The sequence below is a fragment of the Loxodonta africana genome, chromosome 2 (assembly GCF_030014295.1).
Source record: "Loxodonta africana isolate mLoxAfr1 chromosome 2, mLoxAfr1.hap2, whole genome shotgun sequence".
NCBI lineage: Eukaryota > Metazoa > Chordata > Mammalia > Proboscidea > Elephantidae > Loxodonta > Loxodonta africana.
The window spans coordinates 119,508,761-119,523,426 of NC_087343.1; the positions used below are offsets into that span (position 1 = coordinate 119,508,761).

General features: G+C 38.6%; 1 protein-coding gene across 1 annotated transcript in view; it reads right to left on the reverse strand.

Annotated features, from left to right (window-relative positions):
* TMEM232 (transmembrane protein 232) overlaps positions 1–10,169 on the reverse strand; it is a 220,643-nt gene extending 210,474 nt beyond the window's left edge. Inside the window, exons 1-4 of the mRNA XM_023547505.1 lie at positions 10,096–10,169; positions 9,122–9,233; positions 7,099–7,204; positions 4,412–4,569 (exon numbers count right to left, since the gene is read on the reverse strand). Coding sequence (XP_023403273.1) covers positions 4,412–4,569; positions 7,099–7,204; positions 9,122–9,233; positions 10,096–10,169 — 450 coding nt within the window. The remainder of the gene's footprint in view (positions 1–4,411; positions 4,570–7,098; positions 7,205–9,121; positions 9,234–10,095) is intronic.
* Between the last annotated feature and the right edge of the window lie 4,497 nt (positions 10,170–14,666).

Genomic DNA, 14,666 nt, shown 5'->3' on the forward strand with positions numbered 1-14,666 from the left:
TCCATTTATCATACTTATTCAATCTGTGTGTGAGCAAATAATCCAAGAAACTGGATTAAATGAAGAAGAAGGCCACATCAGGATTGGAGGAAGACTCATTAACAACCTGCAATATGGACATGACACAACCTTGAGTGCTGAAAGTGAAGAGGACTTAAGTACTTACTAATGAAGATCAAAGACTACAGCCTTCAGCATGGATTATACCTCAACATAAAGAAAATAAAATTCTCGCAACTGGACCAAGAAGTAACATCATGATAAATGGAGAAAAAATTGAAGTTGTCAAGGATTGCATTTTACTTGGATCCACAATCAACGCCCATGGAAGTAGCAGTCAAGAAGTCAAACAACGTATTACATTGGGAAAACATGCTGCAAAAGACCTCTTTAAAGTGTTGAAAAGCAAAGATGCACCTTGAGCAACTGGGTGTGCCTGACCTAAGCCATGGTATTTTCAATCGCCTCATATGCATATGAAAACTGGACAAATATTAAAGATAACCGAAGAAGAACTGATGCCTTTGAATTACAGTCCTGGTGAAGAATATTGAATATACCATGGAGTGCCAAAAGAATGAACAAACCTGTCTTAGAAGAAGTACAGCCAGAATGCTTCTTAGAAGCGAAGAGGATGAACCTTCACCTCACATACTTTGGACATGTTATCAGAAGGGACCAGTCCCTGGAGAAGGACATCATGCTTGGTAAAGTAGAAGGTCAGTGCAAAAGAGGAAGACCCTCAACAAGATGGATTGATACAGTGGCTGCAACAATGGGCTCAAACACAGCAATGATTCTGAGGATGACACAGGATGGGGCAGTGTTTCATTCTGTTGTACATAGGGTCACAAAGAGTCATAACTGCCTTGATGGCATCTAACAACAACAACAACATGGTCATGAGTTTCATACAACTCATAGGCTATCCCTAGTTACAACTACGATTAGAAAAATGGTTTTAAAAGCTTCCCTCTGTAATATTCTGAGAGGCGAGATTGCTACTGAAGAGTTCACCTTTTCATACCTCTAAGGAATTCTGGGACTTTCTGTGCATCTCTCTTCCTCTGTCATTTATGTACATGTTCTCTCTATAATGATCTTAGGTGGCACAAACAGCTGCACTCAACTGCTAACCAAAGGGTTGGCAATTCAAACCTGCCAGTGGTACCACAGAAGGAAAGGCCTGGCAATCTACTTCCACTAAGACTGTAGCCAAGAAAACCCTATGGAGCAGTTCTCCTCTGTAACAAGTGTGGTTGCCATGGGTAGGAATCAACTGGACAGCAACTAACAACAACATTTCTCTGTAGCTTGATCACTCAGGCTTTGCCTGCATGTCAACTTCTCTTTCTCTGTTCTCTCATCTTTTCTTTCTGTTGTGTCTTCTCCTTTCTCTACTTCTATTTCCATCTCTTCTTCTCTTTATTTCTTCTGACACCTTTAGCTCACTGTGAAACAAAAACGCTGGGTAATATTTTTTATGTGTTGTATTTTACGTTGATTATATGTTCCATTTCCTTCCATAGAAGCTTGAGGAATACTGACTATATCTCTATCTAAAATATATTCAACTATGGCCAATTATATGCTATTCTCTACACTGTAGTGAGCAGACTTCAATAGTTGGGAAGATTCTACTATATGCAGTAGATAAGGGGGAAAGAATGCACACAAAATATGAAAGGAAATAATAATGAACCAGATGTTCCCAGCTCTACCCAACCCCAAGCTTTACTACTTTATCAAAAAAGCAGGAACAAAATGGTGTGCATAGAGTTAGGTGACCTCCATGACAATATCTTTCAATATACTATTCTGTCAAAAAGAGAAGAGCAAAAGGGAAGTTTCCAACTGACTTCTAGATAAATAATAAAAACTCTACAAGGGCAAAGAGTACAACTGAAATGATTTTTTGCCTGAAATAAAAGGTACTTATGATACAGAACATGCTTATTTTCACCAATGAGTTTACATTACCTAGAACAATAAAGAATTAGCTCCAAAATTTACTAAATCAGAGAACCAAGGTAGTTCTGTTACATCGTGGCTAAGAGCCTACAAAAGCTGGGCTATATGAAGAAGAATGGGGCGTCAGGATTGGAGGAAGACTCATTAACAACCTGTGTTATGCAGATGACACAACTTTGCTTGCTGAAAGTGAAAAGGACTTGAACCACTTACTGATGAAGATCAAAGACCACCACCTTCAGTATGGATTTCACCTCAACATAGAGAAAACAAAAATGCTCACAACTGGACAATAAGGAACATCATGATAAATGGAGAAAAGATTGAGGTTGTCAAGGATTTCATTTTACTTGGATCCACAATCAACACCCATGAAAGCAGCAGTCAAGAAATCAAAACACACGTTGCATCGGGTAAATCTGCTACAAAGGACCTCTTTAACATGTTGAAAACCAAAGATGTCACCTTGAAGACTAAGGTGCACCTGACCCAAGCCATGGTATTTTCAATCACATCATATACATGTGAAAGCTGGACAGTGAATAAGGAAGACCCAAGAAGAACTGACGCCTTTGAATTGTGGTGTTGGTGAAGAATATTGAATATACCACGGACTGCCAAAAGAACAAACAAATCTGTTTTGGAAGAAGTACAACCAGAATGTTCCTTAGAAGCAAGGATGGTGAGACTGCATCTTACATACTTTGGATATGTTGTCAGGAGGGATCAGTCCCTGGAGAAGGACATCATGCTTGGCAAAGTGCAGGGTCAGTGGAAAAGAAGAAGACCCTCAAGGAGGTGGACTGACACAGCAGCTGCAGCAATGGGCCCAAGTATAACAATTGTAAGGATGGCGCAACACAGGCAGTGTTTCATTCTATTGTGCACAGGGCCACTGTGGGTCGGAACAGACTCGATAGCACCTAACAACAACAACAAAAGAGCCTATTGTATCCTGGAACTCAATGCCTGGCTTTCAAAAACATCTCTGCCACCTATTGGCTGAAACCTTGAGAAAGTCACTTAAACTTTCTATGCCACAGTTTCCTCCTCTGTAAAACAGCGTATAACAAAAGCACCTACCACCTAAGATTGTTGTGAGGAGTAAATAAATTCATATATCTAAAGGACCTGGAATTGTGCCTGGTGCATAGCGAAGTGCTATTTAAGTGTTTCAGCTGCTGTATGAACCTGTGTGAGTGGATTAACCTTTCAAATGGGAAGATACAGAAATCCCTTACAAGTCAAATGGCATGGTGAGTATAAAGTACAAGCAATGGGTTCAATGGTTTAAACTTAATTTTATGCTATTTTTATTGATATCAGAAATAGAAAAGACAGGAAAGGGAGAAAGGTCACTAAAGGAGATAAGAAAAAGGAAGCAAAGCCAGACTTGTTCTCAGTTTTTCCATTCTTTTTTTTCCCCCATTATAAAAGCAATATACATCCATAACCGAAAGTTTGAGAAACACACAAAAAAGAAAGGAAAAAAAAAAATCACCACAACCTCATTATCCCAAGAAGGCTATCGGCAAATAATATCTGGTCTCTTTTTCTCCAATCCCTCCTCTATGCAAACCTCAGTTCTTTGCATGTTCAATTTCTATTTTGTGCTTTCTGTATCTTCTCTTGCTTGGTACCTGTAAGTCTTGCCCCCAGACCTGTCAGAGGGTGTGTAGGCTGGATTTCTAAGGACTGAAATACACCACCTCCCAAAAAGGCCCTACTGACTGATGAATAGTCTCTCATGCTTGGCTTTTAACAGTTCATAGTCAAAATGAAATTAAAAAACACATTTTTGTAAGAAACATCATAATTAATTCCAATTGTCTCTTAATATCTATCTGATATTAAGGAAAACCGTCTGTTTTTTCTTTTCTTTTTTTACATTAAAATCAGTAGTTAAGCTAAATTTATTTGACTAATAATAAATTTTGCAGCAATCAGCCATGATCATTACCGGTAGTGGAACCATATGACTTCCAAAACGTTATAAAACAAGGACAGTAAATGCTACTAAAGGCAGTTCCCTACCTTATAGCTCTAAAGTGACAAATCATTGAGAGAACAACTCATCTTTCCAAATTGGATGACCACTTAAAAGTTATCTGTCAGCATTTTTAAATGGAAAAGAAAGTGGCATAGGAAAAAGCCTTAAAACATACACACACACACACACACACAAACATATCCAAACAGTAAGTATAAACTTAGTTTTTAATTAGATATTATTTTCTTACATAGTTCATGATAGTGTATTTCTTCAAACTATCTCCATTTGCCTACCAAATATTAATGTATTACTCACGTTTATAAAAAATAAACTACAAAAAAAGAGGATATGCCATAATAAAATCAAATAGCCTGTCTAGACTCTAAAACTGATGTCATGTGGCTACATATAGTAGACGCAGCAAATAAAAAAAATTTTTAAACATACCTTCGCCAGCTTCATTTCAACCGAATATAAGTACGTCTTTTGGAATGCATCACAACAGAGCCTATATAAAACTGATTCCGCAACAAAAAATAAGGCAGGCAGCTGACAGTAATCAAAGGAAGCATGGTCCAGGGAGTCATAAAGCACATTTAAAGCTTCTGAAATATTAAAAAGTAGACTCTATCATTTAAACATCCCGCAATTTTTCTACATGGTACAATTAATTCTTGCAATCAACTATGTGTTCAGTCACCAGGACCAGGTTGTAAATTAAAAACATATGTACAAGTTTTCTGACACTCCTTTCATTTTCATTAAGAGGCGAAGTCTGTGGACCCTCCCCTTGAGCCTGAGCAGGCCTTGTGACTGCTTCAACCAATAGAATGTGGTAGAACTGACACAGCATGACATACACGGAGGCTAGATAAGAAAAGACAAGCTTCTTCCTGGGTCTTTTGCTCTCAAGATACTAGCTTTGGAAGCCTAAGGTGCAGTGTAGGAAGTCCAACTACTCAGAAATCACCAAGCTGAAGAGGTTATATAGAGAAGAAGAGAAAGGTCTGAGGATCCCCAGCTGTCCCAGTCAACACTAAATTGATCAGGACACCACACACATATAATGGTAGGGAAATATGACAGAACTGGACGATGAAAGGCAGGGCTAAAGATAAATGGTATAAAAGAGTGGAAGACTAGAAAACTGACGCAAAGGAAAGAGGACCAGGCATAGCTGGAAGAGGAAGAACAAGGAGTTAAGAATCCAGAGAGAATAGTACCTCAGGTCATTACAAAGGATTTGAGGAGCTGCCATTAATAATCTGGGAAAGGACAGCAAATGCAAGAATTTGAGGAATGAAAAACCCTGGCATGTTCAAGGAACAGAAAGGAGTCCAGTCTGGCTGGAGCATAACGAATAAGTAGGCAAGGCAGCCAGGAACCAGACCATTCAGAGCCTTGCAGGCCACAATATACAGTTTGGGCTCATTTTAACTGTAACGAGAAGCCAATGGAACTGATTTTAGCTTTAGAATGGTCACTTTGAGTAGCGGTGAACTGCAGAACAAGAAGTGGGCAAAAGTACAGGCAGGTGACTAATTAGGAGATTATTTTAGTGCTGGAGCTGGTGAGAAGAAATCATATTTAAGGTGCTATTTAGAGCTCACCATCTGAATGAGTTAAAATGCTTTTGGCTATGTGCAACAGAAAACTCAACCATAACTATCTTCAAAATAAGGATGTTTACTCTTCACGAGATCAGAGTTAGAAAGGTTCCAGGGTTGGCTTATATAACTACTTTCTACGTGCTTATTTTTTTCATCTTCTAGCTCCCCTTGATGGTACTGTGATGGACTGTGAAACCACACAAGCCTCAGGCATCATGTTCTTAAAAAACGAAATAATTTAGGTAGGAATAAAGAAGGGGGTGGGGAGAGAAGGGGATGCTTTCTACCCAGGCATTTCTTTCTCAAAACCATGTCAACAAAAAGTAGCCAAAACAAATCTATGCTTACACTTCTTTGGTCCAGACAACCTCATGTTGCCATCCATAATCCTGTCACTGGTAAGTGAAAGGGAACTGCCATGATTGGCTTAGATCAACCACAATTCACCCCCTGGGGCTGGGCAATGGCCAGTCTTTTTCTCAATCACATCACTGCAGGATATCTGAACATAAAGAACCCACTGCCCTGGAGTCAATTCCAACTCACGGCAACCCCCCAGATTAGAACTGCTCCATAAAGTTTTCTTGGCTGTCATATTAACAGAAGCCTTTTCTTCCATGGTACCATTGAGTGGGTTTGAACTGCTAACCTTTAGGTTAGCAATTGAGTGCAAACCATTTTTACCACTAGGGATCTGAACATAACTGAGGATTAATTGATAAAGAAGAGGAATCACCTGCTGGTTGGGCAACCAAGAGTGCTTACCCCAATGTCATTAAATATTTAATAGAGGTCAGGCTGTGGATGGCACTGTGATTAAGTGCCAGAAATGCAAATTAAACACAAAATAGCTCTTTTCCTATTGCTTGAGAGCTCCCAGACAGCACTAAAAAACACAATTTACACAGCAAATACTCTCTGACTTCATGTGGTTAACACTCTAAAACTCATTTAAAAAGGTGTACTCATAAAATTTAGGATAATGATAGAAGGAATTTTATTCCCTTAAAAATAATGTTTTTAAATTTCTTTTTTAGATTTGTTGGAGCGTGGTTTGAAAGGAAACATGTGAATGGGAAGTGATAAATGAAAAGGAAATGAATAAAGCTTGCTGTTTAACATAAGTAAAAAATAAATGGCCATTGATTAATGTTTTATGAGCAAGAATTATTATAAAATGCTTAAACAGGTTTCTTTAAAGTATAATGCCTATTTTATTTCAAAATCACTAAATGATATTTTATATTGCTTTTTTAATTAGTTACTAATTTTAGAAAAAAGTAATAAAGACTTGTTGAGCAAAAGCTTTTAAAACAATTTTGTAATTAAAAAGTTGAGTAGTCAAATTCACAAATTCAAAATCATAAAAGGAACTTTCATAATGAAACATAAGAAGTTCCAATAGAGAAAGGCAAACTTTTCTTGGCCCCTGTACAATGTCTAGAAGTTAAAGTTCTCAAATTATGCCTTCACTGCTAACCTAGAAAGTAGAGTAATTAAGAGGAGCTTAGTTAGAGCACATACCTTCTTGGATGTCTCCCTTGCACTGAGCCAGATACGTTGCTTCAATCCACCCACCAGGGATATTCACATGCTTTCCAGAGCCTAAGGTTTTGAGACCCAATCTTCTCTGTTATGGGAAAGCAAGATAGAGGCAAACCAAAGCATACAGCTTTTTATTATTTACTTATTTATTTGATTTTTTTAAATTTGATTATCCCTTAATTATATTCTAAAAGTCATTCTATGATGCTGATGCTCTGTGGCCAGAGTTGTATAAAACTTTATATTTTTTAGTTTTTATTTTTGACATTTTACTGAAGTTGACTTAGGGTTAAAATGTAGAAAATGTTTAATATTCTGAGTCAAAACCAAACTCGCTGCCATCAAGTCAATGCCGATTCATAGTGACCCTATAGGACAGAGTAGAACTGTCCCACAGGATTTTCAAGGAGCGGCTGGTGGATTTGAACTTCCAACCTTTTGGTTAGCAGGTAAGCTCTTAACCACTGAGCCACCAGAGTTCCTAATATCCTGAGTAGTATCATTAATCATTTGCTGAAAATAATTCTCTCACTTTACTTTCTAGTAATTACTTTTATCTCATTTACCCCCTAAGAGAGTGCATCCCTGACTTTATAAGGGAAAGTAACAAGGAAATGTGATTAAACAGAAACTAGTTTGATGTCAATTTCTGGAAAAACTCCGGCTACTTTGGTGTCAATGAGCCAACAGTGATGAATGTGAAAGAGATAATCAAGATTGTCCAGGGTACACCCGCCTCTCTTCCCTATTCTGCCCATTTCCCAGGGGCAATCAGCCACAAGCTCACTAGTAAGTGTTCTTCCTGGCACTTGACTGCATGCATACTCATGAAAAACCAAAAACCAAACCAAGTCAATTCTGACTTATAGCGACCCTACAGAACAGAGTAGAACCACCCCATAGGGTTTCCAAGAAGCGGCTGATGGATTCCAACGAGCAACCTTTGGTTAGCAGCCGTAACTCTTAACCACTGCACCACCAGGGCTCCCAAGTATATTCTTTTTTCTAATCAAATTTTTAAAAATAAGTTTTTCAAAAGTTTAAATATACATGAAATTATGCATCAAAATACTGGGAGGAAAACAGGTGATTTAATTTATGCACTACTTTTATGCAGCTTTTACTTCATTAAGTATTTGGTATCAAAAGTAAAATCACATATATATTATTTCTCTGCCCAATTAAACTGAGTCTAATGTAGGAAAGAAAAGGCAAGGACTTATTTCACTTCCTGTTCTCTTTGGATACTTATTTCAAAATTTGGGAACTAATGCTTTAAAGATTATTTTTTGTAAGGTAGGTGAAGAACAGTTCATCACAAAGAACAAGAGTATTTTGTGTGTGTTTAGTGAATGTTTAGAAAGGCTTTGTTTCCATTTTGGGTCATATCATATCTTAGCCAGAATGCTCTTTGGAAGCAAGGATGGCGAGACTTTGTCTCACATACTCTGGATGTTATCAGGAGGGATCAGTCCCTGGAGAATGACATCATGCTTGGTAAAGTAGAGCGTGAGTGGAAAAGAAGAAGACCCTCAACCAGATGGATTGACCCAGTGGCTGCAACAGTGGGCTCAACCATAACAAAGATCATGAGGATGGCACAGGACCAGGCAATATTTCATTCTGTTATACATAGGGTCGCTATGAGCCAGAACCAATCAACAGCACTTAACAACAACAACATATCGTAGTTAAATTTTTTCAGGAAAATTTTTCATGATGATTTATTTGCCAGTCTTTGATATTTTGCTGTGGACTCTTGGACTGTGGTCAATAGCTATATTCTCCAATAATTTCTGGGAAATCTTCAGCTAAAAAGCCACCTGACATTGATTTGGTTACAATCTTTAACTTTAATTTGCACTGATATTCTAAACTGACTATTTGTAACTAAAGAAAATATGCATACTTATATTTTCTTCCAATATTTTAGAATGTGTAATCATCCACCCGCTAGAAGAAAAATTTCACATACAAATGCAATCAAATAGTATACCATTACCTTACATCTAAGAATATTTTTTGTAAGTTGTTCCTTTAACCGTTCCTTCTCTCTTAGGTTCTCTGTATGGTTAAATTTCAAGATGCATTCTCTTGTGACTGAATATGATGGTCTAAATAAAAATAAATAAGTAATTATAGCTATCAGTTCCAGTATTTAATTTATCAACTTACAGCAGCTAAGTATAACTATTTTCTAGAAAAGGTACTCTGACTTTTTAAAAAGAATATTTCAGACAGAAAAATCAGAAAAACAAAAATACATATATGCAGGCCTCCTAGATTTATCTTGTCATTCTCTTGGATTGAGGAACATAGTTTTTAAGAGGACGAAGATATTTTTGGCCTCTGGGGGTGGGTGGGGGAAACTGTGATGGTTGCCAGAAGTCTTGTTTGTATATGCCTTCTTCATAGGCAAAATCCAGAACAGTTTCTATTATGTTGAAGACTGATAAGTTCTCTCACATAAATCAGTGTTGGTTAAAGTTCAGCAAAATTTTTACTCCCTTCATGCAAGCAGTATCAGTCCAACTGTGGATGTCGTCAACGAGCAAGGTGGGGCAAGGGGGGGAACATCAGAAAGGAGGTAACGAGTAGCCAGATTGACTCTGGGTGAGACAAGAAGCTATTGCAGAGCTGTGAGAAGAGGTGTGGCATGACTGGACATAAGTTTTAACAGAATTACCCCAGTTGCTGTGTTGAGAACAGGGGGATGGGGAATATTGGGAAGTGGGGAGTGGGGAATGGGATGTGGCAAGAAAGGGAGCACACAAGCAGTTCAGTGAGAGGCAATGGTGTCTCCGATCTGGATGATGGCAATGTAACTAAGCAGAAGAATTTGGATAATGGATATATTTTGAAATTTGATACTAGCTTTGATCAACCAGATGAATGAATTAGAAATGAGGTGTGACAGAAAGAAAGGAGTCATGATTGACCTGAGTAACTGGGAAGATGGAATTAGATGGGGAAGACTGCTGGATGAGCAGGTTTGGGGTGAAGGCAGAGTGTAAGTTCGGTATTGGACACATTATATTTGACATGACCATTGCCATTCAAGAGGAGACATAGAATAGGCAGTTGGATATATGAGTCTAAATTTCAGGGAAAAGTTTCAGGCTAGATCTATCAATTTTGGAGTCACTAGCACACATATTCTTTTATCAATTCTTCCTTTTGCTTTAGCTGCTTGATGTTCGACAGCAAGTTTCAGAATCTCCTCTGACCTCTATCTTGGCCTTTTCTTTCTTTCCTGCCTTTTCAATGACCTTTTGCTTTCTTCATGTATGATGTCCACAGCTCATCTGGTATTCGGTCACTAGTGTTCAAGGCGTCAAATCTATTATTCAGATGGTCTCTAAATTCAGGTGGGATATAGTCCAGGTCATATTTTGGCTCTCATGGACTTGCTCTCGTTTTCTGCAGTTTCAGCTTGAACTTGCATATGAGCAATTGATGGTCTGTTCCACAGTCAGCCCCTGGCCTTGTTCTGACTAATGATATTGAGCTTTTCCACAGTCTCTTTCCACAGATGTAGTCAATTTGATTTTCGTGTGTTCCATCTGGCAAGGTCCATGTGTAAAGTCGCCGTCTATGTTGGTGAAAGAAGGTAAAATAACGGAACAGAAGATTTCAAATTGCAGCTCGAGAAGACAAAGTAAAGTATTATAATGACATGTGCAAAGAGCTGGAGATGGAAAACCAAAAGGGAAGAACACGCTCAGCATTTCTCAAGCTGAAACAACTGAAGAAAAAATTTAAGCCTCGAGTTGCAATAGTGAAGGATTTTATGGGGAAAATATTAAACGACGCAGGAAGCATCAAAAGAAGATGAAAGGAATACACACAGTCATTATATCAAAAACAATTAGTCGATGTTCAAACATTTCAAGAGATACCATATAGTCAGGAACCAATGGTACTGAAGAAATAAGTCCAAGGTGCTCTGAAGGCATTGGCAAAAAATAAACCTCCAGGAACTGATGGAATACCAATTAAGATGTTTCAACAAACAGATGCAGCACTGGGGGTGCTCACTCATCTATGCCAAGAAATATGGAAGACAGCTTCCTGGCTAACTGACTGGAAGTTATCTATATTTATGCCTATTCCCAAGAAAGGTGATCCAACAGAATCTGCAAATTATAGAACAATATCATTAATATCACACGAAAGCAAAATTTTGCTGAAGAGCATTCAAAAACAGCTGTAGCAGTATATCGACAGAAAACTGCCAGAAATTCAGGTCGGTTTCAGGAGAGGGCGTGGGACCAGGAATATCATTGCTGATGTCAGATGGATCCTGGCTGAAAGCAGAGAATACCAGAAGGATGTTTACCTGTGTTTTACTGACTATGCAAAGGCATTCGACTGTGTGGATCAAAACAAATTATGGATAACGTTGCGAAGAATGGGAATTCCGGAACACTTAATTGTGCTCATGAGGAACCTTTACATAGATCAAGAGGCAGTTGTTTGGACAGAACAAGGGGATACTGATTGGTTTAAAGTCAGGAAAGATGTGAGTCACAGTTGTATTCTTTCACCGTACCTATTCAATCTGTATGCTGAGCAAATAATCCATGAAGCTGGACTACATGAAGAAGAACGGGGCATCAGGATTGGAGGAAGACTCATTAACAATCTGTGTTATGCAAATGACACAACCTTCCTTGCTGAAAGTGAAAAGGACTTGAAGCACTTACTAATGAAGATCAAAGACTATAGCCTTCAGTATGGATCGCACTTCAACATAAAGAAAACAAAAATCCTCACAACTGGACCAATGAGCAACATGACGATAAACGGAGAAACGATTGAAATTCTCAAGGATTTCCACAATCAACAGCCATGGAAGCAGCAGTCAAGAAATCAAAAGACACACTGCATTGGGTAAATCTGCTGGAAAGCACCTTTTTAAAGTGTTGACGAGTAAAGATGTCACCTTGAAGACTAAGGTGTGCCTGGCCCAAGCCATGGTATTTTCAATTGCATCATATGCATGTGGAAGCTAAGCAATGAATAAGGAAGACCGAAGATGAATTGACGCCTTTGAATTGTGGTGTTGGCCAAGAATATTGAATATAACATGAACTGCCAAAAGAACAAACAAATCTGTTTTAGTAGAAGTACAACCAGAATGCTCCCTAGAAGCAAGAATGGCAAGACTGTGTCTTACATACTTTGGACATGTTGTCAGGAGGGATCAATCCCTGGAGAAGGACATTATGCTTCGCAAAGTGCAATGTCAGCAGAAAAGAGGAAGACCCTCAATGAGGTGGACTCACACAGTGACTGAAACAATAAGCTTAAGCATAACAACGATTGTAAGGATGCCGCAGGAGCGGGCAGTGTTTGGTTCTGTTGAACATAGCATCGCTATGAGTAGGAACCAACTCGACAACACCTAACAACAACAAAGCACACATATTTTCTTCAAAGCCTTGTGAATATATAGGATTCTACCAGGTAAATGTAGACAGAGTTAACAAGGATTTCAAAGAGAGGTGGGAAAAATAAGTTGAGGGTGTAGGCAGGAGAAAGTATACAGTGATCACAGTGATGGATCACATAATTTAAGATTGGCAAAGGTTCAAAAGTGGTGTGAGAGGAATAGTGAGTAGGTAGTAGAATCAATTAATTGTATTTTTTATGTGATCAAATGATTACTGGAGTCATGCCATTAGAAGCTGTGGTCTGTAAACATAAAATACTTTTTCAAGAACCTACTATATTGACCCCCACGCGTCTGTCAGTTATGTTGTACTGTGGGGGCTTGCGTGTTGCCGTGATACTGGAAGCTACGCCACCAGTATTCAAATACCAGCAGGGGCACCCAGGTGGACAGGTTTCAGCTGATCTTCCAGACTAAGACAGACTAGGAAGAAGGACCCAACTCATGGAGTTGACCTTAATGACATGAGTGAAGTTAAGTTTTTGGGACCTTCATTTGTTGATGTGACATGACTCAAAATGAGAAGAAACAGCTGCAAACAACCATTAATAATTGGAACATAGAATATATAAAATATGAATCTAGAAAAACTGGAAAGCATTACAAATGAAATGGAATGCATAAACATCGATATTCTAGGCAGCTGAGCTGAAATGGACTGGTATTGGCCATTCTGAATCAGACAATCTATGCCAGAATGACAGCTTGAAGAGAAATGGTGCTGCATTTATTGTCAAAAAGAACATTTCAAGACCTATCCTGAGGTACAACACTGTCAGGATAATATCCATATGCCTACAAGGAAGACCAGTTAACACGACTATTATTTGAATTTACGCAACAACCACTAAGGCCAAAGATGAAGAAATTGAAGTTATACCAACCTTCCAGTCTGAAATTGGTTGAACATGCAATCAGGACGCATTGATAATTACTGGTGATTGGAACCGAAAGTTGGAAAAAGAGAAGGATTGGTGGTTGGAAAATATGGCCTTGGTGATAGAAATGATGCTGGAGATTGCATGACAGAATTTTGCAAAGCCAACAACTTCTTCATTGCAAATACCTTTTTTCACCAACATAAACAGCGACTATACTTGCATACCTCGCTAGATGAAATGCACAGAAATCAAATCTGTGGAAAGAGACGATGGAAAAGCTAAATATCATCAGTCAGAACAAGGCCAGGGGCCGACTGTGGAACAGACCATCAATTGCTCATACGCACATTCAAGCTGAAACTGAAGAAAATGAGAACAAACCCACGAGAGCCAAAGTACGACCTTGAGTATATCCCAGTTGAATTTAGAGAACAACTCAAAAATAGATTTGACACGTTGAACACTAATGACCAAAGACCAGATGAGGTGTGGAATGACATCAAAGACATCATATATGAAGAAAGCAAAAGGTCATTAAAAAGACAGGAAAGAAAGAAAAGACCTAAATGGATGTCAGAAGAGACTCTGAAACTTGCTCTTGAATGTCAAATAGCTAGAGCAAAAGGAAAAATTGATGAAGTAAAAGAACTGAAAGGAAGATTTCAAAGGGCAGCTCGAGAAGACAAAGTATTATAACAACATGAGCAAAGACCTGGAGATAGACAACCAAAAGGGAAGAACACGCTTGGCATTTCTCAAGCTGAAAGAACTGAAGAAAAAATTCAAGCCTCGAGTTGCAATACTGAAGGATTCTACAGGGAAAATATTAAACGACACAGGAAGCATCAAAAGAAGATGGAAGGAATATTCAGAGTCACTATACCAAAAAGAATTGGTCGAAGTTCAGCCATTTCAAAAGCATATGATCAGGAACTGATGGTACTGAAGGAAGAAGTTCAAGTCACACTGAAGGCACTGGTGAAAACAAGGATCCAGTTGACGGAACACCAACTGCGATGTTTCAACAAATGGTTGCACTGCTGGAAGTGCTCACTCGTGTATGCCAAGAAGTTTGGAAGATAGCTACTCGGCCAACCGACTGGAAGAGATCAATATTTATGCCTATTACCAAGCAAGGTGATCCTCCATTGAAACCATGGCCCCTGGATGCTCTGATAACCCAGAACTAAAACCATTCCTGAACCCTACTC